General features: G+C 37.6%; 1 protein-coding gene and 1 long non-coding RNA gene across 2 annotated transcripts; one reads left to right on the top strand and one right to left on the bottom strand.

The window, feature by feature from the left end:
- Window positions 1-15,327: 15,327 nt before the first annotated feature.
- On the bottom strand, window positions 15,328-22,263 carry LOC129756252 (uncharacterized). The gene is made up of 3 exons (XR_008739425.1): window positions 22,115-22,263; window positions 21,897-21,966; window positions 15,328-15,525 (listed from the first exon to the last, which is right to left on the bottom strand). It is a non-coding gene; the product is annotated as an uncharacterized LOC129756252 (long non-coding RNA).
- LOC129756251 (uncharacterized protein K02A2.6-like) lies at window positions 21,036-22,447 on the top strand. Its single transcript, XM_055753058.1, has 2 exons — window positions 21,036-21,981; window positions 22,060-22,447. The coding sequence occupies exons 1-2, from the start codon at window positions 21,072-21,074 to the stop codon at window positions 22,239-22,241; spliced, it is 1,092 nt and encodes a 363-aa protein (XP_055609033.1). The 5' UTR covers window positions 21,036-21,071; the 3' UTR covers window positions 22,242-22,447.
- The last annotated feature ends 671 nt before the right edge of the window (window positions 22,448-23,118 follow it).

Genomic DNA, 23,118 nt, shown 5'->3' with positions numbered 1-23,118 from the left:
GGGCTGGCCGGCCGTCCATTGCCCGGAAAAACGTTGGGAAATGTTGAGCATTTGATTGAATCAGTTGTTTGCTTTCATGTACCGACTGCGTCGACCGGGAAAGGCAACTAATTAATTTAAACAGATGGGTCAGTTCATGGCTCAGTTCTAGTTTTAGTTTTCCTTCTTTCAGTGATCCAAATTAGTTATAAAGACATTTTTGAGTGTCCAGCCAGACAACTAAAGATGAAATGAGTTACTTGCAACTGAGGTTAAACCCATACAATAACTCGGATATTTGACGTTTGAAATGTACATTCAGACTTTGGTTCATAGAAATCCGATGTGATCTCAACATTTTAAAGCGATCTATAAACGGAAGGCTGGTGGCTTTCAGTAAATTACGAAAATTTTCAAGAAAAAATGACTCTTTCTTACTAAGACTCCTAGTGCACGTTGCAAACTTACTCAAACGAGCTCAAATTTGGTCAGAGAACTTAAAAATCAATCCCTATAAGTCCCGTTGTGATAACGCGAAAATTGAATTAGTTTACAATAAAATCTAGCTTTTTCATAATTTTATTGTAGGCTTGGCTATAGCTCAGTTGGCTAGACAGTTGCTTCCTGAGCCGATGTCCGTGAATTTGAGCCCCAGAAACATTCTTCTTCTTTTTCTTTGTGAATTGTGGAAATCCAACGGATGGATTGTTAACAGTGACCATAAATCCAGCAATGTTAAAGATAAAACCGACAATTTTAAAAAAAAATCTGTGTATGTCTGTGCACAAGGAAGATCTCATGTTTGGTGCCAACAAAAATTTTGACAATTAGCGTGAGCGGGGTAGAAGGAGGGTGGGGGGGGGTGTTTTTAGATGTGGTTTTGTACTACGTACCATGCTGATCTTATCAAAAAATAGTTTTGTGAAATTACATATTTTTGAAATACCAATGCATACAAACAAGATTTCTAGTAGAATCTGGCACTTACGGGTCATATCCGATAAATGAATATGAATTTCATCACTTTATTTTAAGTCTGTTAAATCTGGGCTATCTGAAAAAGAAATCAGGGCAAAATTTTGATCTGACCAATATCTGGAAGAAGGGTCAAAAGTCTGTGTTTTACAAACAAATCTGGGCATCTGGCAACCCAGTCTCCAACTGCAACGTTGACATAAATTCGCGAATGTCACAAAGATAGTGAAACGACTATAATCGAAACAAAAAAAGTTATTGGAATGAAGCACGCACTAATAATTATAAAAGAATTTACGTCATGTTTATAATTATTGTCTCTCTTGTCTTTTTTATACTTTTTTGTCGTTTTATTTGGAATTCTGCACGGAGAAAAATAATCCACTTATATTAAATCATATATCTGATTGCTTCTCGGCCAACAATAATTATTAAAATTTCAGCAATACATATAATAGACAAACTGGTAGAGGAAAATGTTTCCTTATCGCCGGAGAGCGCTTGCGTTTTGCCACCGATGTCAGGAACTATCGGCTGTAGCCCTAAAAACAGCGATACGATCGCTAAAGGGAACACGTATTGGGTCCCACACTTACTTTTTTTTTCGTTTTTGCTGATGAACACTATAGTATTCAAGTACAACACAATCTATCATAACTATATAGTTTTACTAGCTGACCCGGTGTGCTTTGCTCCACCTTCCAAAATCTAATTAAATTTGTTAAAACAATTTGAATTCAGTTTTATTGCCTAGAGAGCGTTTCAAATAAAATTTCAACAAAATTTAGAAGCGAAAACAGAAAAGCAGCACCTGAAGTTTCTAACTTTAGTTCAAAGATGTTTTGAAAAAAAATTCTTGAGATCGATCTCTAGATTTGTTTTTCAAGATCTGAAAATTTTAACTCTGTTTTTATAGTGATGATAATGATGTCAAAATGTATGTTTTAATGATATGGACTTCCAATCTTTTACCTCTTGCAATGTAAGAAGTGATCACTAACTACTATTAAATCATTTTTTGTATCTAAGTGTCGCAACATTTCGCTTTATTTGTCTTTAAAATTATTCCGAATATGATGTGAATAAAGAACTACTTTCCAACTCTACCCAGAAATAAGAAAGGGTCTCAAATTTTTCGTATGCAAACAACCTCTCTTCCTTTTGCTCGATAAATTCTCGATTCATGCCAACATCCTTGTATGGAAGCCCTGATAGGTTTGATAAGTTTTCAAGCTATTCAACGCAATTCATATGGAACTCCTTTTGTTCCTCTCATCTTAACACGGCAATGCAGACAGGTTTGTTACACTCATAGAAACTAATCTCGTACCCTTCCCATGTTAATAATTTTTTCGCCATATACTAAATTTGTAGACATGATACATTACGACATGAAGTGATGTCAAACAGCATCTGGCGACTTTTTATACTAAAAATTACTAAATTTTTATTTGTTTAAGCAAAAAGTGCAAATAAAATTCATATGGATAAGCTGTAACCCAGTGAATTAATGATTTTTAAAAGTAAAAAAAAAAATATTCAAATTTTGTCATTCAACTGAATCAAAGCAATTTTCTCTCTTTAGTGATGAGGGTTCTTTTAAATATTTCAACTAACTGACCTTATCTTTTAATTAAGAATCGATTGCATGTAGTTTTTCAAAAAAAATGAATGGATCGAAAAAAATATCTGTTTATGCTTCGATGGTGGTATGAATATTTTATAAAAATTCATGCAAAGATCACAAAAAACCTTAAAATATAGATTTTTGCGCCGAGAAGGCTAACAGTTATCAAAGTTTCTGTTGCTTATTATTTTTTTGTAATTTTAATCTTCATTTCAATTCAGATACATATCCAGATAAAAATCCTTAAAACAAATAAATTTTCGTTTGTTGCATAACTAAATCAGTTCCCAACAAACTCTTTTTGAATGTAAAATATGCAAACATGTTGACGAAAAGATATTTCTAAGTAAACATGTGTCCCAGTTTAGGCTTTGAAATGAATTTAATACGTGTTCCTGTTTGTTTTATCAAATTTCATTTATATATCTGCAGATTCTGTTTGCAGTTAAAGTAAACGTTTGATACTCCACTTTTACTGAATGCTGTTTTAAGCAAAAGACCTTCATTTACAAAAATACTTTTTATTTGAATATCCACACCAGATTCAACACGCGGGATACCCCTTTCAGACCTTTCTCATATAATGCTGAATCATTTTGGAGAGAAATTTCCTAAAAGGTTTATGTTTCATGGCTAAAAGGCGCATTTGAACTTGTTTCACAAATTGAAATGACTGGAGTCAATAGTAAATTCTGCTCCTATTGGCACATCAACCTCAAAAAAAGTCTCTTCTATTTATGTAGCCAAAATACGTAAAACAACAAAAAACTTTTCATGTTAAGTACGTACTTGAATTGTTTGTAACAAACAGTACAGTTTGTTTCGGTGAAGGTTTTAAAAAAAAATTGAGTTCATTTCGTCAGATTGTTGGTATGGGCCTAACAATTATAGATGAAGAAATAATTCATACATTTTTTTTAAAATAAATGTTGAACGTTTGCACTTGCTCTAGTGTACCTTCTCAACTGAAAATTCTTCCAGAAAATGCAAATCCTCACTTTTTACATATAATCTATTTTAAAGGACTCTTGTTCAGTTCATGTGTTTGTTCATTTTCATCGGATTTTGTTGTGGTTCTGAAAAATTAAAACATATTATTATTTTGTTTGCTATCGATAGGAATCTAGGCGTATTGGATTATACAATTGTTTGTAAATCTTCTCTTTTTTCAATCGTCCACAAAGATACCTTTATCAGTATCATATTAATATTTTTTAGGCGAAAAATGCTGCTTTAATTAACATGAAATCAAAATAGTTTCAATTTTAAAAATCGTTTAAATGGTTTTGATTCGGTCGGCAAAATATCAATCTGGGTCACATCAAGGCCGCATTCATTGATATGTGCTGTACAAATGTGCTGGGAATCATAAAGAGAAATATCACATCTAGGCTTCATAGTGCCATCACGTGCATTGACAGTATGCCTTGTTAAGAAATACGCGCCCAAATGTTCCCACTAATTAGTATGCTATGCCATGGTTACTATCCTCTGGCGACGTTGGCTCGCGACGCCTCGACCATGGAGACGAAAAACAACCCCCCCAAAGGAAAAAAAATCTCAAAAAATGGAAGCCATGACTTTTATTTGATTCAAATTTCAACAAATTTAATTATTACGGACAATTGATGCGACTTTTTGTTATTTTTATTCGATATAAACCGATTCGCATGTCTACAGAATATTCTAAAAATAATTTCATTTGAATCCTTTGGGTCATTTCAGAGGAGTAGTACTACAAACACCGTTACAAGAGAATTTTATATAATAGATTAACAATATTTATGGTTCAATACCTAGAATCAATCATACATTTGTAGTTGAATCTACCATATTTATAATTGAATCTTTATATATTATTGAATTATACTACTACAGTTGAATCTATCGTATTTACAGTTGAATCAATTATACCACTACGATTGAATCTATTATATTTAAAGTTGAATGCCTGAAATCAATGATACAATTGTAGTTGAATCTATCATATTGACAATTGCATAACTTGTACCACCTAAGTTGAATCTATCATATTTTCAATTGAATCAATTATACCACTACAGTTGAATCTATTATATTTATAGTTGAATGCCTAAAATCAATCATACAATTGTAGTTGAATCTATCATATTTAAAGTTGAATCAATTGTACTTCTCTTATATACACTCGGTCAGGTCTCCTTTCTTCGGGACCTTTACGAAGATACCCTCCACCCAGTCGGCCGGGAATGTTGCAGTATCCCAGATGTCAGCGAAAAGACGGTGCAACATTTGTGTTGATAGGGCAGGGTCGGCTTTCAGCATTTCAGCAGGGATGCAATCGATCCCAGGTGCTTTGTTGGATTTCATGTTTTCGATCGCCGCTTCTATTTCAGCCAGCGAGGGCGCTTCCGAGTTGACGCCATTTATGCGACTTACTGTTGGCGCTTCGAGCTGCGGATCCTTTTGGCCATCGCTATTCGTGACTCGGAAGTTGTTCGAAGTGCTCAGTCCATCGTTTGAGCTGATCTGTTCGATCGGTAAATAACTGACCTGCTCGGTCTTTTAGCGGCACTCTTGCATTAGTCCTTGCACCACTGAGGCGTCGAGAAATGTTTTTGTAATCGGATCGGATCGAATATCTCCATTGGCGGTGGCTCTTTCTCCCTCTTCGGCTAGGAAGTTTGTGCAGGCTCTCTTGTCTGTCTACAAGCTCGATTAACTGCCTTTTCCAGTTCCGCATATCGTAAGCGGGTGGCTGCTTTGGCTGACCCGGCACATGCCTACTCAATTCCGACTTTCGCTTTTTCTCCGATCATCGATCATCCTCCAAGTTTCATCCGACATCCATTAACTTCTTCTTCCACAAACTTTACCGAGAGTTCCATGGCTCGTCGTTATAAAGGCGTTCTTGATTCCACATCATTGTTCTTCGACTGTTTCGTCTGTCGGCAATTCCGAGGCTTGGGATTCCAGCTGTTCAACGTATGCCCTTTTCACCTCTGGATGCTCCAACAGGCGGACGTCGTATCGACACCCGACTTTCTCATCGCGTCGTTGGACACGCGCAATTCTTAGCCGTATCTCGCCAAGGACGAGGTGATGGTCAGATGCAATGTCTGCGCTTCGTTTGTTGCGGGCATCAAAAAGGCTGCTTCTCTATTATCGGGTGATGCAGATGTGGTCAATTTTATTTTCTGTTTGGCCATCTCGGAATACCCAAGTGCCTTATGTGCTGGTCGATGGGGGAAGAGCGTCCACCCATCACCATGTTGTTGTTTTCACAAAATTCAACAAACAGCTCTCCGTTGTCGCTCATCTGTCCTAGACCATGGTGCCCCATGATGCGCTCAAAGTCCTGATTGTCGGAGCCAATCTTTGCGTTGAAGTCGCCCAAATGGATTTGAATGTCACCCTTCGGAATTTTCTCCACCACGCTGTTCAATTGACTGTAAAACTGCTCTTTCTCTTGCAAATCGACAACGTCAGTTGGCGCATAACACTGGACCATTGTAAGGTTTCTAACCCGTGTTCGGAATCTGGCTACGATTATTCTTTCGTTTATCGGTTCCCATCTCATGAGGGCCGCGTAGGCCTGCGGGCTTCACAGGAAACCAACTCCTCATTTCCCAGGTAGCGTGTGTCTCCTCGTATGTCAGAGTAAAGCAGGAATTGCCCAGACTGTGTCTTCTGTTCTCCAGTGTTAGGCCAACGAACTTCGCTCAGTCCCAGAATTTCAAGCTTGAGGCGGCTAGCTTCTCTAGCAAGTTGAGCCAGCGTGCCTGGTTGGGCAAGGGTTAAAACGTTCCAAGTTCCAATTCTTGTCCGTGTTTTCATGCTAAAAGCCGTCGCCAAAGTTCCAGGTCGGTCATTTATTTCGGGTTCCGTTACATTTCAATTTTGACGCCGCCCCTGACCTGGAGAACAGACGCGCGGGGCCACCTTCTCAGTCTGCATGCGACCAAAGCATCCACCGGGGTTGGGTACTCGATCTCCGCTTAGGTTACTTGCATCCCAGCCGGCACCACGGGAAGGTTAAGATATGAGTTGTGAATAAGAGGTGAAATGACCACTATTGGGTCTCGTGTTGTACATTATCCACCATTTGCCAGCTAAAAACGACTTTAACTGAAACAAAAAAATGTTTTGGGAATGAAGCGCGTCATGTGTATAATTTTTGTCTTGTGTTTTTGCCATTTTAGTCTTTTTTTTTTAAAAATTCTGTGGGCTTTGTAATTTTAATTATTTTCTATAATATTTTTGGGCTTTTCATTATTTATTTTTTGGATCAATCTTAGCGTTAGTTGCATCATAAACACTCAAATGGTTAAAAAGTTAGAGCAAAATATGATTTATTTTTCTAGCAAATATTCTGTTAAAGTCCCATAAAGTTGACTTTCTGTCAAAAATTTCGATCGAACATCGAACTAAAACTCGAAAATTCAAAATTTTGATTTTCCCGATTTCCTTTGGTCTCCTCTTTGGTGATTTTTATGACCATGACTATATATATAATTGATATTTTAAATTTACACAAACATGAAAAAAGACATTCGATTTTTCGAAAATAATTTCAAGACCCTGTCAGCTTGTCATGGTTGAGTACGCTGGACCGCCTTTAGATACCGTGACTGGTGTCGAGAGAAATTGATAGGTACCACGTAAAGCAAAAAATCAATCAGCCGTGAAATTGCAACCAAATAAATCACATTCAATGCAGCTGACGAAAAATAGCCGAGTCAGAGGTTTTAAATGAAGGAAAAAGAAAATCAAAACAGATCCGGAGGAGGAAAAGAAAACGCTAAATTGACTTCAATTACAACAGTTGTCTATGAAATTCAACGTCGAAAGAAAATTTTCACATGGGCTTAGCTTAGTTAAGCTTTTATATTGTTAGCTTAAATCATTTAGAAGATGCAGAAATCTCCTTTACATTGCTTCCATTCATTGCTCTTCATTGTTTTCAATTAAGTATATGTTGCATTCTAATCTCAAATCCCTAGAGAAAAGTGTATGTTTATAAAATAAACTTGTCTTTCTACCAGTTTAGTATTTAAGCATGTTTTTCAATCAATTGCATTCATTCTACGTGAAAACCAAAGGATAAAAACTTCACCATCTTAATTGTTTTTGGTATCTTTAAAAAGTTTTCATCTTTCAAGAACGCATTAAGCCAGAAGAAATAGATAGTTTTAAACTTTCAACTGACCCTTGTATTTATTTAAAAAAAAAAACATTTATTCGTTTGAGCACTTCATCGATATAACGTGATGGTGTCCTTCATTCGGATGAGCAGATGAGTGACTCAAAAGAAGCTATTGATTGTTTCTGACTTTTCAACCGAGAATGGTGTCGAATTTCAAATTGAATGGCATCGAACTTTTGGCACAAGAAAAGTTTTCTTGCGACACGGGCTTTCGGCGGTATCTTCGGGCTATCTGATGTAACATATAAAGAGCTGTTTTGAAATCGATGTTCAATTCAATAGGTCATGTTTATCATCACTGCCATAGCTGAAATAAACTACCAGAAGGCGATATAAACTGAACGAACTTGGAACATAGCGTAATGGTACTTTTTTATTTTCTCAACATCTCGCCTTTGGATAATTTTCGATCCAATACTGTAGCTCACTTTCAAATCAGAAACCCAAATTAGTCAAAGTCTTAGGGTGATTCCATGAGAAGCTCACAAAGTATTCTTAGATACACCAAACTTAAACATATGGCTTCCTTTATAAGCTTATGGAAGTTTTAAATGATTATATTGGGATTCTTGATCCGTTATTCTGTATCTAAACTTTCGATTACTTAATGGAATGGTAAATTTACCAGTTCTCTTAACTTTTTTCCTCTAAAGAACCTAATTATTTGTTTTTTCCTCTTTTGGCTCGTAATCAACCCCAAATTAGTCGAATAATCAAAACCACAACTTCCAATCCAATGTTAAAATTAATAGGTTTCATTCAAATTATCCATAATCAACTTGTTGTCATCGGCCAACCATTATTGGATAAGCTTCTATAAAATTTCGAAATTCTACCGAATTTTGTTACACAAATTGATGAATTCCAACGATGGAATGCCAATGACTTTGCCGGGAAACAACGATTAGATGATGTTGCGAATGATTCCGCACCGTTTGTTTCACCAACAGCAGAAACGAATTCCAGCTAAAAGTATCGCCCGTGCTGATTCAATTATTTCCAACAAACGGGATGGGGAAAACACGTTGCATGAAATATTAGTTGAAATTGACCTCAGCTCCGGACTAATGCAAATATTACCTGTGTCCACAAATTTGCTACACTGTCCTATAAAGTACCTACTAGCAGGAGCATTACATTGGAATATTTTAATGAAAATGTTAACACGTCGGCAGCTTCTGATGGGTATACGAATCGTTAATCAATCCCGAGGGCAGAAAACGTTGGGAGCATTTTTCACAAACATTGCCGTAATTACGTAACCTGTAGGGCGCAAGGGATGTCGAAATGTCGCATAACTGTGACGATATGTGTTATCTACTTGTCTGAGCCATGGAAGCGAAACACCTTGGCATTTTCTATCTATTCTGCATTGATGATAAGCTCTCTGAATTGTGCCTATCGAATGAATTATGGTTTCAATTTTATCTTACTTTGCAGAGGATGCTAGAGACGATTGACTTAATTTGTTTTGCTACCGAAAGCAATGGATTTGTTTGAAAATTCAGTTAGTTTAGAAATGGTTGTTTACCTCGTACCCCATTAATTTTTTTTATAAAAAAGCACCATAAATAGTTTTTGATGAAGAACAAAAATTTAGATAAGTGTATTCCATTTACAAAAAGGTTTATTTCGAGATCTTATTGAAAGGTTTTTTTTTTCAGTTGATTCAATGTATGCACAAAGTGGCATCTATTCACGCCGGAAGATATGTGAATTCAACACGTGTTTGAATATTCATTTTCAACTTTTTCGACACGTACACCATGGCACTTAATCTTTTCTCCTGTGGTCGGGACGATTTTGTCCTATATTTTCAACAGCTGAAACTACAAGACGATTTCCGGACAGCAAGACAGCTCAGGAAAACAAATGTCAAATTGTCCTGTAAGCTCGGAACTGCATTTTGCTGTAGTTAACAGGAAGTTTTGGGACTATCCTGTAGGCTCAGGACTCTTTTCTTCCAATCTTTACATTGAAATTTCAATTGAATTAAGTAGAAAAATTACAAAAATGTTTATTTTTTTAATCAATTGATCTGATTTATTAATCTCAATAAGAAGCAGTATCATACAAGTAAAATTTTTGTTAATAAAATAATGATGTCGCTGCTGGTCTTGACGTTGTTCGATGATAATGGATGGCATTTTACCTGCATACAAACAAAGGAAATGTCAATGTTAATATTCATTATTTTTTATTATATTTTGAGGGAAATTAACAAATTTTGCGCTGCGTTGATCTTGGATACCTTGCCAAACCATAATATACACTACTGAGCTCCACTCCACACTCCGTCGGTTGGTCCTTCAAAACAAATTATGTTCCACGCGCACGACTTGCAGCCAATCGCACTTCCTCACATTTGGCCATAGTAAAAATAATAATGATTACAAATGTTTTAGCAACAGAAATTATAAAAATAAAGTAAATTACAAAACTCTGGAATCTAACAAAATAACAAAATTTAGGAAAATAATAAATTTTACAAAAATAAAAAATTTTAAACATTAAAAATATTTAAAAAAGAATGCCATAAACTACAAAAAAAACAAATATATATATATGTTAAAATTAATAATAAATTAATAACATATATGTTATGACAAAAGTTACAAAAATTGAAGAAGTGATAAAAACCTGAATCAGAGAAAAGCTGAATTATTCTCACGTTGCATCTCTAAAATAAGCTCTTTCTGCGCTCCAGAAGATGACATAATCGTCTTAGGCGATTTTAACATGCCAAGTTAAAGTGGTGTTCCAGCCAAGATAGCTTTCTGTATCCTGATCCTGAACGCTCTTCTTTTTCGGCTTCTTCGAACATTATTCTAGACTCTTTGTGTAGAGCAACCTAACGTCAGATCAACAGTGTTGTAAACGAGAACGGCCGGATGCTTGATATTGCTTCGCCAATGACGGATTCTGTTTACCAACTATCGAATCAGCACCTGCACCGCTAGTCAAAGTAGGCCCACATCACCCGGCTTTGCTGGTTACATTAAATATCTCTAGAATGTGTACCCCCGCTGAACTCACACCCTTCTACTTGGACTATAAGAACGCCGATTTCGATATCATTTCTTGCGTACTGGCCACCATAGACTGGGAATCCGAGCTCGAACTAGCAAACCCTGCAGCCTGAAACTTTCTCGCACATCCTCAACTACGTAATCGACCGTCATGAGCCGAAACGCACCGCCAATGCTAATCCTCGGACTCCATGGGCTACAGCAGCTTGTGACAACTGAAAGCGACAAAAAGGCGTGCCCTTCGAAATTACAACATGCACAAATCTCCGCATACCAAGGAAGAATATCGCAAACTCAACTCCGCCTTTAAAAATGCCAGTCAACGTAGCTATCAAAACCATCTTAGTCGAATTCAGCAAAACCTCAAGACTAGCCCAAAATCCTTCTGGAATCACGTCAAGGATCAGCGGAATGAACCTGGAACACCGTCCTGCATGTTCCTGGATGGCATCATGGCGAACTCTGATTCCGGAATCTGCGATCTCTTTGCCAATAAATTCTCGAGCATCTTTGATACATATTCAATAACCGACGACCAACTGAATTGTGCCATCAGGAGTGTTTCACCAATGGGCTTTTCTTTAAACGGTATTACAGTCGAGGAAACAACCATCTCTAAAGCAGTCACTAAGCTCAAAAACTCCTTCTCTACGGGCCCGTATGGGATACCAGCTACTGTAACCCTCAGTTTCATATTTACTTGTTACCTTCGCCACAAGAATAATGTTTTACTGATAGCCCTCAATTTCCTTGAACCATTCTTATCCTTAACTATCCGAGACACTTCGAGTGTATAACAGTTATACACTCATAAGCGTCGGTCGCTTTATACCAAGAGAGGCTTCATCAAGGTGGAGTAAATGGTGAGCTGGTCTGAACATCTCATATTTAGCCCTCTTTCGGTCGCTAGCGGAGTCGTCTCATGGAGAAGAAAGCGGAGTGAGCAGGACCTAAATGTCATTTAACGGGTTTTTTGTCCGCTCCTACAAAACAAGTAGCTTCGTCAACCATATCCGGACAATCTGCTGTCTTTCTGTTCGCGACTTTCAAACAAGCAAGTTGTACGTGACGTTTTCAGTGTAGTAAAGGTTAAATTATTATTAAAGTGATTGTGGGGAGTTTTCTAACATTTTTGGTGTTATGTTTTAGGCTGTGTGGAATAAAAAGCACTAGGCAGAATAAAGTACGAATAAAAAGTACTAAGTTAAACTCAAGGTGTGTAATTAGGCACTTATTGAAAATTGTATTTTGAGGTTAACCCAATCATTGTAATTAGTGCAGGATTTCTCCAGAACCACGTGTGTTGATTGAAAAGTTTATCAATACAAAACAGTAGCCGCAAAAAAGGTAAATGCTTGTAAATATAGCTAGATTTGATTATTCCACAAAATAGTTGCACTTGCTAAACTGAATTTGTTAAAATTACACTTTATGAAATGTAACTTGCGATAACTGTACTTGCTAAAATCACCTTACGGTAAAGGAAATGGGCGTAAAAAGAAAAACCAGACATATCTAAAGAGGAATTAATGCGTTGGGTAGGTCCAAGAAGGGCCTTTTTCTGCTTGTTCTTTTCTTAAACCCCAGATTCGGCTCCTTGTGAAACCACGTGTGACCTTGGGAACATCCAAAAAACCGTGCTGTTTGTTTACAGCTTAGCTAACATCATACTCACTGAACTCTGCGGACAGAAAGAGAACTTTTCGCCGGAACGGTCTGTTTCTAGCGGGAAAAGGAGTTTTCAGGTACCTTTAAACGTCACCGAAGGTCATCTGAAACGGATATCGGCGCCATCTTGTACGAAAGTCAGGTTATGTCGTACAATCGAAGCCGAGCAACCAATTAATATTCGCCGAAACGGTCGGTTTCGAGCGGAAATATCAGCTTTCAGGAGCCTTCAGACCCTATCGAAGGTCACCCGAAACGTGTATCGGCGCCATCTTGTCCGAAAGACAGGTTATGTCGTACAGCCGCGCCGCGAAACCAAAGGCTATTTCCTGAAACGGATGCGTTACGACCAGTCACCGAGTAACGCTCATTACATCGTGAAGCAACGCCCACGCATTTCCTCCGTAAATCCAGAAAAAGAAATCGCAAGTACACGTGTGACGTCACATAAATGTAAATGTTTAAGCGCTTATGTAATCCAAAATGTTTGTTGAACAAATAGATTTAAAACCTACACAGTAAACGAAAATTACCGAGTTCGGTAATTTTTTTACCGAAATCCTAACATGTGTAAATCGTTAAACTGTTCGGTAATTTTTTCGGTAAAAAATAAACGAACATCGGTAAATGAAGAGTCGATTTACCGATGTTCGTTTATTTTTTACCGGAAAAATTACCGAACAGTTTAACGATTTACACATGTTAGGATTTCGGTAAAAAAATTACCGAACTCGGTAATTTTCATTTACTGTGTAAGGTATAACCCTGGAGATGTAAAAGATTGCCCACAATTTTGTTTATTTCATTTCGAAATTAATGAATTATCCAATATTTTTGAATCTTATTTTATCAATTTGCATTAAGGTGGCAGATTGTTCTAGAAATTCATTTGTTGTTTAAATATAAAGTAGGGGAACACCCCTAGCAATGTTGTAGGAACTCATGATGTTTTCAATGGACCGATAGGCGAAACGGTTCGCGACTGATTTGAAATCCCACCCCTGAGTTCCCGGTTTGCTATTCACTCAATCTGTGACAGTTTCTTACATTGTATGAGCGACCCCGAGATAGTCACACCACCCACCTCCCATGCAACATATTATTTCTAGAGTTTTTTTTGATTAGGTCGTATGAGCCACCTGACGAGTTTCGAGAAAATCGATGTTGAAGTTTCGTAAGACATTTTTTAATCTTGTATTTAAAGTATCGCTCTTAATGGCATACCAATTAGGTATGCGATATAAGAATATGTGAGATTTGTCCTAGCGTGTTTGTTATAAGCATCAGTAAAGATGTTCGAGAAAATATGCACTTGCGACCTTCTGCATACCATTTTTGGCACAAACGTCGCTTTGCAACTTTTTAAAAAATTTCCTAAACCTGTATTCCATATGAAAGTTACCTCTTAATTTCCTGTTTAGGTACTAAATTTATCCCCGGGTAGCAGCAGAAAGCAGCAGTGATGTGTGCGAGAGTCCTCTAAGAGGCCTGCCGAAAAGGGACTGCAAACGACTGACTTCAGAAAACATTCTTTATCGCTGACTTTACATTGCTGGTTACTATCTGGCGCCTCCGATAACCGCTCAACGAATAAGGGAACACATTAAAAGCGCTCAAGTTTATTTGGCTTCCACTGTGGTAAAAAATATAAATTAAAAATTTGCTTAGCCTAAAAGTAATGTGTTTTTCACTTACCAGCAACAATTTTTTCCACTGAGATAGCTACAACCACTCACACTAATGATATCTTTCCGATTATATTAAGTTTTTCAGTTCTTTGCTACCGTACTTTCTGCGAAGATGCAAAAGGACCGATAAACCAACTCGTCGAACTGTGTTTTTAGGTCCTTTTGCATGCACGGCAATGCTGGGCAACGCGAAAGGTCGTTTAAACCAAGTTACACTCAAAAGTTATAAAGTCTTCATACGTCTTAAAATCAAATCATAATATTGAAGTTATTTATTGTTTAAATGAAACCAAGTTTTTATCTAATAAAGAATGCATGTTTATCAACCGTTTGCAGTTGTAGAATTGGTCTTTAGTAAATAATAATGAGAGTGCAATTTGTGTAATGTTTACTTATATATTTGTGGAATGAATTAAGAGTGTAGCAGTTGCCGCGAAAGGCAGTTAGTTTTCGACCGTTGAACCAAGCGGACAATAAAAAGTGGTGTTGTCAAAGTGTCGGTGTTTTCCATTATAAAAGCATATCCAGCAATTATTTAGTGGACTCTACAATTTGGCGCAGTCGGTAGGATCATTCAAGGTAAGTCTACTAATCATAAGCGGGCGCTAATTTTCTCCGCGGGCGCTTATTTTCTCCGCGGGCGCTTATTTTCTCCGCGGGCGAAAAAGATCCAATTTGTCGGTTGAAAAAACAAAATGGCGGATGTTTACACATTCGAGAAGTTAAGCATTGATTAATAGTAGCCGGTCCCATTTGGACTGATGTATCGAAGTGCTGGAAATGCAAAGGTGCTGAACTAGATATTAAGCGAGTCCGGTTTTAATCGAAGCGCTAAAGCAGGTCCAAAATAAATTCCGAAGTGCTATTAAAAATGAATGTTCATACCAAAAGAGCAAGACCGACCAAAAGTCGTAGTGCAAGTAAAGCTAAACCGGAATTGTGTTTTGAAGTGCTATGCTAGTCCGGTAATCATTACCGAAGAGCAATAATATGCGAGTCCGGTTAGAAAAAACTGAAGCGCAGTACATAAGCTAGTCCAGAATCTATCTGAAGAGCTGAATGTGTCTTAATATGAATGAAATGTTTCTTAACAAAAAAAAAAATTGAAATAAAGCAATATCACTCCCTTTCGGGTTGAATAGTATTTTATTTAAAAATGGAAACTGGCTTGTCATTAAATTTTCCTTCATCTTCGTTTCACCTGGAGGGTTTATTTCCATTCATAATAGTGATTTTATCACGTGATCATTCTATCATTAATCATGTCCATTGTTGCAGATGGATCAGTGGCCACTAGAACCATTCAACGGTGCCGTGGATGCCTCAGACCTCCGTCGAGAGTGGGAAGAGTGGCACAGAGCATTTGAACTCATACTGGAAATAAAACAAATAGAAACACAACATGAAAAATTTATATACTTGTTGGCTCGAGGTGGCCGAAAACTGCAGCATTTTTATTACAACTGCAGACCAGTTGCCACCGAAATCTATCCCGAACCAGTTAAAGTACCATTGATGCCACTAGAGGTACCGGAGTACGACAACGCGATTAAGCGCTTGAATCACTTCTTTGTTGGAAAGCGGAACGAGCGAGTTGAGCTGGAAGTTTTTCGGTCTATAAAACAATCCTTCGATGAATCGTTCAACCAGTTCATCTTGCGCCTGCGTACCCAAGCAAACCGTTGCGATTTTTCTGACCGCGAGGAAAAAGAAATTTTGCAACAAATAACTATGGGTGCAAAGGACGAGCGCGTCAGGGATAAAGGCTTAGAAAATACAATGAACCTAGACGAGCTCATAAATTATGCTATGAATCGCGAAATTCTTAGGAACCAAAAAGAAAAAATACATCCTTTTAAAACAGTATCCGAAACTGAGAATGTAGCAGCAGTTCAAAGGGCGTCAAGCTCTAGACAGCGTCAAAGGTACACAAATTTCGGAAACTTTAGCACAAGGAAACCCCTATCGGATCAGGAATGTTCCAGATGTGGCTCTACCGACCATGAAAGTGATTCAAGGGATTGTGGTGCGAAGAATGCAAAATGCAACAAATGTGGATTCCGCGGACATTTTGCAAAATTTTGTAGAACTCAACGCAAAGTTTCTAGCAGGAGGCCAAATTTTCCAAGCAGACGCTTGCAGGAGGTTCTTCATGTTTTAGGAGAAAACAACGCTAAATTGAACAAAGAAAAATGTTTGTTCGGAACGGATCAGCTAGAAATTTTGGGTTTTAAGGTTAGTGCCAGTGGTATCAGCCCTTCAGAGGAAAAAATATCAGCTATAAAAAACTTCAGAGTTCCAAAAACTAAAGAAGAAGTGCGGAGCTTTTTGGGTTTGATCAATTTTGTGGGACATTTCATCCCCAATATGTCCACAAGAACCGAAGCTTTACGAAAATTTGTACGAGGAGAAGTCGAGGTTTTTGGGGAAGATCAGTTGATAGCGTTTAACGATTTGAGATTTGAACTATCAAACACCGTCCGTCAGCTTGGGTTCTTCGATCCAGAAGATTCAATTGAGCTTTTTGTGGATGCTTCGCCAGTTGGGCTTGGAGCGGTTCTCACGCAAAGAAATAAGCAAAACGTTCCCAGGATCATAAGCTTCGCTTCCAAGGGTCTGACTAACACCCTTATTCTGGTTTTCGATCGAATGGCATTCGTTCGAAAGTTCCCCCAAAAAGTATTCTTGTTTTCGTTCGAACGAATAAGAACAGTTCGATTTTTCGAACATAGTTCGTTCGAACGAATGTAGGTATTCTCGTTTTCGATCGAACGTATTTCTGCTACCGCCTGACAAACGCAAGTCCAATGCTGCGAACAGAGTGCGTTTGATTGAAAAATTCTCACACGATGCCAACATATTTTTGAAAAATTAAAAGAAAATAGGAGAATAAAATGATTATAGGGAAATTCCGATTCAAAATTAATTCAGCCAATAGTTGACAGATATTTTTGCCATTAAATAAGACCGGTAGTGGAATTCCAAGGATTTTTAAATTATTTAACTTTTGCGGAGTGCAATAAAGTGATAAAAAAATCGTTTATTTTAAAAATAAAAATCAATAATTTGCAAGTTGGAATATGTAAATCATTTTATTATAGAAGAATTATTCATTTGATAGCGGATTTTGAACAGAATTAAACATATGCAAACGAGAATGAGGCCGTACATCTTGGGAGGAACAGCAGAGATAGAGAAGCATCATTAACACCGGCGGGTAATGGCTCCGGCTCGATTGCCATCTTTTTAACACCCGTTTTAGCTGCTGCTGGTGATGTTGACGGCAGGCAAGATCCATTCGTACAGCGTTTTCCCTGGTTTCCGGCTTCCGTACTTCAATCCGCCGAGCAAAATTTCACAACCCCACAAAACAAGAACGGTTGTTTACATTGAATTTGCTTGCCAGAAATGTCATTTTGATACGCAGGGCTGCCTATAAATTTCGAATTTCATCTGGTAACACCAATCTCGTACGTATCTGATTCGAACGAAAACAAGAATAGCCTTTTCGAATTCGTTCGAAAGTATCCGTTCGAACGAAAGCTAGATACGCCGTAAACAAGAATAGGGGTGTAAAGCTGAAAGGGTGTACCCACAAACGCAGCGTGAGGCCCTCGCAGTTGTCTGGGCGGTGGAGAAGTTTTATCACTTCTTATTCGGCACGGTTTTTACAATTTTTACTGACCACAAAACGCTAGAATATATTTTTGGCGGAAAACATCAACAGGGAAAAAGGGCTTGTTCTCGTGCAGAGGGCTGCCCAAGTAACCATAAGCACTAAAACATAGCCCTTAATCAACACTATATTCCCATATATAACTCTGAATTAATGCTTGTTTTGCTCTATATGCGTATATAATGCAGATTTAATGCTAAAAAGGCGAAATAGCGGGCTGAATAAATGCTATCACAACATAGCCTTTAATAAGCATTACAAATGCGAAATTAGAGCACCATCAAAACGTCATTTTTCGCCAGCCGTATAAAAGCATGACACAATGCATACTTAGAACACCTTTAAATTGATTGATCATGATTGATGTGAAACGGAAATTCAAAATAGGAAAATTTTCTTTGATTTATAAAAATGAACAAAAATTAAAAAATAAATTCATTATCTACAACATCAATCAACCTACTGAATGAAGGATTATGCTTGCTTAATGAAGTGTTCTATGAAATGAGAAGTGATTATAATTGAATTATGAATTAACTTTGATGTGTCTCGAACCGAGGATACCTCAGCAGCCTTAATCTTTTCTTGCGCCTTTACCATTTCGACCACTCTTGATGCTGATAAGGTAGGTGAAAAAACCCGTACTTCAAGTACTGTTCGGGTCACACAACTTCATAGACAATGTATGCATGAGAAGGAATTAGAAAATTTTGGGAGTAGACAACTGCAACTGCCCCCCGCATAATCAAAAACTGTATCACAAACAGTCCGTACGATACATCTACGGCTCCAGAAAACGTGATGATCTCTGTAAACGTAGCTAACAACTAAACTTTTAATTCGACAACGATCAGAACGAAACATGAACGTTTATGTTAAAAAGTGATGGTATCTGAAAAGGTGAATAAATGGTACTAACGATTTATTCCAAATTTATCAGAATCGTAAAATTGATCACGAACCGTTATCTGTAGCGTTCATGCCTTACTGACACACTCACATAAAAAATGACTGAAAGGCTGATTATAGATGCCAGTTGATTAAAAAAAAGAAAGTCAGCATACATTTGTGAATATATTTTTTTAGAGTTTTCAGTTCACTCATAGTAATCAATAAATTTAGTGAAATATATGGACAAAAAATATTATACAAATAAACTTAAATTAAACAAAATATCTATTCGATAACGAATACAAATTGATATCGGTGAAATTGATCTATAATTCAAGTTTTTATCAAAATGCCTGCATAATCGAAATCTTAGATTAAACTTAGGCCGATGACATAGTGAGAGCGATGCGATGCTAATTTACGGACGCAGCCAATGCAAACTCGAGCGGTGGAACAAATTGACATCTGTTTCGCCGCGTTCAGTATGTCGATTCACATACATTTTCATCAAATGTGAAAATTTTGAAAATAAAAAAAATAACTCAAATAATAAAATACGCAGCGCTGGCACCACTGCCAATAGCTGTCAAATATGAAGACGAAGAAAAACAACACGCGAAGTAAAAGTTTTTCGCGATTTATGGGGAAATAAAACTTTAAAAATTGAAATAAAAAGGATAAAAATCGGTAAGTTACATTTAAAAACATAAAAAACTCTACCATTAATATTTAGTTTATGTTTTTTTTGCAGAAACCCGCAACTATGGCCTCCAATCGCCGATTACTTAGAGCCACCTGGAGCTCATGGATAGTGACCGCAATCATCAACCAAAATTACTCGGCTGCCGTTCGATCCGGGCAGAAAAACTATCGGAACTGGTTCTGGTTAGCTGCAATCTTAACGAGCAAAGGCGCAATCCGAGTTTCCCAGCCGTAGGAACCTATCAGTACAGTGTGCTGGGTGCGGCCAGTCAAGATTTTGGCACAATTGGTCATTTTCGTACGATGTTCGGAATAATGCCGTTACCAACTTTTTAAAGCATTACGCATGCGGTGATTTAATGAAAGATGAATAAAAAGCTGCGTGTGAAATCTAAAATAAAATAATATGCGAATAGTGAAAAGAAATTGTTATTTTTTTAATTAAATCTTGAAACACCACACACATTTATGTATGTGTGCGTGATCTATTCACGCACGGTTCCGAATACCGTTTTTGTAACGTTTTGTCAAATCCTTTCATAATTGTTACTGTAAATGTATAGATAAAAGAGAACTTTAAGAAAAACTTTAGCAATAACTGTTTGATGCACTAAAAACGTTTCTACAAGTGATTTTTGTACGTTATCTCAACTGTTTGTGGAATAGTTCCTCCATATAAGTGTTTTAACAGTTTTTAACAATTACATAACCTAACGACATATTAAAAATACTGTGAATTCGGAATTCACGATTGAACCAATGTATTTCACAGTTTGAATAATCGTTTGCTAAAAGTTTTTTTACGCCTCATCAAATCGTCATTTGACTATTTAAGAAACCGTTTGGATACAATACTTATTTATGCGGGCCGCTCTGATTGTTTTCGTTTGTTGTCTTGCTCACTCACACGCAGCGAATGAAAAAATCATTCTTGTTTACATTCGCGGGTTTGACGTTTCTACGCTTTATAAAAGCTTTATATAAGCATTAACAGGAAGTTCTAGTGCTACAGTCTTAATGCTTGTAAACTTTATATAGTAGCTCTATATGTGCATATAGTGCTATCATTAGTGTTAATTTTTGTTATTGCTTCTATGCATTAATAATGCTTATATAAAACTAAAAAGCATTATCAATGTTGATATAATGCTAACTTACATTAGAAATGTTGATTTAATGCTGATTAAGAGTTATGGCTTAATGCTTATGGTTACTTGGGTGGGCTTTGCGATTGCAGCCCTACAACTTCAAGATAAAGCATATTCCGGGGCCAACGAACATTTCTGATATCCTCTCGCGGCTTTGTGCTGAATCACAAACACCATTCGACGAGCCATCCGAACATTTTCTTTGTGCCATAGGTGAGGGGATGACTGCTATATCGTTGGCTGAAATAAAAAAGGAAACAAACAAGGATGAGACACTGTGTGAGGTGATGAAAGCGATTGAGTCACAAGACTGGCATCCGAAACTCGTTCGGTATTCAGCGTTTGCTAAAGAGCTTGGCATTATCGATGGAATCCTCGTTAGAAACGATCGCATAGTTCTTCCTTTAGCCCTAAGACTAAAAGCGTTAGACATTGCACACCGTGGCCACCCCGGGATAGTCACTATGCGTAGAATTCTTAGGGAGAAGCTTTGGTGGCCGTACATGGATCATGACGTTGTGGATCGCATTCAAAAATGTATTGGGTGTGCTGCAGTCAGAATAGATGGACCTCCTGAGCCTATGCTTCGCAAGAGTATGCCTGATAGAGCGTGGCAAGAAGTAGCAATAGATTTTTTTTCAGCGAAAGAGTTTTCTACATTTTTAGTACTAGTTGACTATTACAGTCGGTTTTTGAAAGTCGTAGAAATGAGAGGCACGAATGCAAGCAAAACAATTGATGTTCTCGAAGACATTTTTGCTGAGCAAACTTATCCAGAGACCATCCGAAGTGATAATGGGCCCCCGTTTAATAGCGAAGCGTTTGCAAACTACTGTGTGGAAAAAAACATCAGATTAGTACGAACTATTCCCTACTGGCCACAAATGAACGGGCTAGTAGAACGTCAAAATCAGGGCATTTTACGAGCTTTGAGGATTGCTAAGGCGACCAATGAGGATTGGCGAAAAGCTCTGAAAAATTATGTTTACATGTTCAATACTACGCCACATTCGATGACCGGAAAAGCTCCATTAGAATTGATGACGGGACGACCGGTTAAGGACCTTTTGCCATCGTTAAAAACAGATCCTAACTTGTTTCGTGATGAAGGAATAAGAGAGCAAGACCTCATTGAAAAAACGAAAGGTAAAATATACGCTGACAAACGCCGTCACGCGAAACTGTCCGATATTGAGGGCGGGGATACAGTAATGCTAAAAAACTACGCTAGCGGAAAATTGGAATCGCACTTTAAACTAGAAAAATTCACAGTCGTTGAACGAAACGGAACAGACACGGTTGTACGCAATGATGAAGGAATTACATACCATCGACCAGTTTCTCATTTGCGGAAGTGGCCTTCTCAATCAGACCAGGAAACAATTTCGGAACAAGTATCTAAAAAGAGAATTCGTAAGTTTAAAATAATCCAAATCACCTAAATCATTCTTTTCATTCAAGACATGATTAATGTAATAGCTTTCATTCCAGGATCAGATTCGATTTCGGATTCATCTTCATCTTCGGAAGCAGGGACATCACAAACCGGTCAGTATCGCCAACCTGGTCTTCACTCGGACGCAATGGACCTTGAGGATACCCTTGATGAACCAATCCAAACTTCAAGTCGGCCGAAACGCAAAACCAAACTGCCTTCAAGATTTTCTTCATAGGACTGACATAAAATTTTCTCAATGAAGCATGGACTACTGATTTTTTTTTAGGTAGAAGAAGGAATGTAGAATTGGTCTTTAGTAAATAATAATGAGAGTGCAATTTGTGTAATGTTTACTTATATATTTGTGGAATGAATTAAGAGTGTAGCAGTTGCCGCGAAAGGCAGTTAGTTTTCGACCGTTGAACCAAGCGGACAATAAAAAGTGGTGTTGTCAAAGTGTCGGTGTTTTCCATTATAAAAGCATATCCAGCAATTATTTAGTGGACTCTACAGCAGTCAATAACTCATTTTTGTTTATAATGGTTCATACGACGTAATCAAAAAAAACTCTAGATTTGTTTTCCTTAACCCGAGAGCTAGAAGATAACACTACCTCCCCGAAGCATTTTATGCCTTCTTTGTTGACTCCTATCAGGCTTATCTTCCAAGCTTCGCTTGACCATGCCACCTTCCCCTCACTGTGGAAAGAAGTTTACATGTCCCCGGTTCATAAAAAGGGAGATAGGAAAGATGTTAATAATTACCGAGGAATTTCATCTCTGTGTGCTATAGTCCTATTTGCCGCTGGTAGTGTTCGTGAAATTATGCAGGTTGATTCACCAACACTTTTCAGTTTTGGGACAATTAACCTCAAAAACGCAGAGCAAAGCAAGAGCTGTTAGAGGAGTGCGTAATATTCAACGAGCAGCGTCAATGCTCAAGTGGCAGGAGCAATGGGACGCATCGAACAACGCAAGATGGACGCATAGGCTAATCCCGAGACTTTCAGACTGGGTAAATCGGAAGTATGGAGAGGTCAATTTCTACCTGACGCAGTTCCTTTCGGGTCATGGGTGCTTTAAGCAATACCTTCATCGGTTTAAGCTTATCAG

This window comes from Uranotaenia lowii, chromosome 3, assembly GCF_029784155.1.
Source record: "Uranotaenia lowii strain MFRU-FL chromosome 3, ASM2978415v1, whole genome shotgun sequence".
Taxonomy (NCBI): domain Eukaryota; kingdom Metazoa; phylum Arthropoda; class Insecta; order Diptera; family Culicidae; genus Uranotaenia; species Uranotaenia lowii.
This window is presented reverse-complemented; position numbering and strand designations above follow the sequence as displayed.

What these genes read in the sequence shown, in the direction of transcription:
- LOC129756251 (XM_055753058.1), top strand. Translation starts at nt 21,072, where the DNA reads ATGGATCATGACGTTGTGGATCGCATTCAAAAATGTATTGGGTGTGCT. An exon ending in AGTATCTAAAAAGAGAATTC is followed by an intron (nt 21,982 to 22,059) that starts GTAAGTTTAAAA and finishes CTTTCATTCCAG; the next exon opens with GATCAGATTCGATTTCGGAT.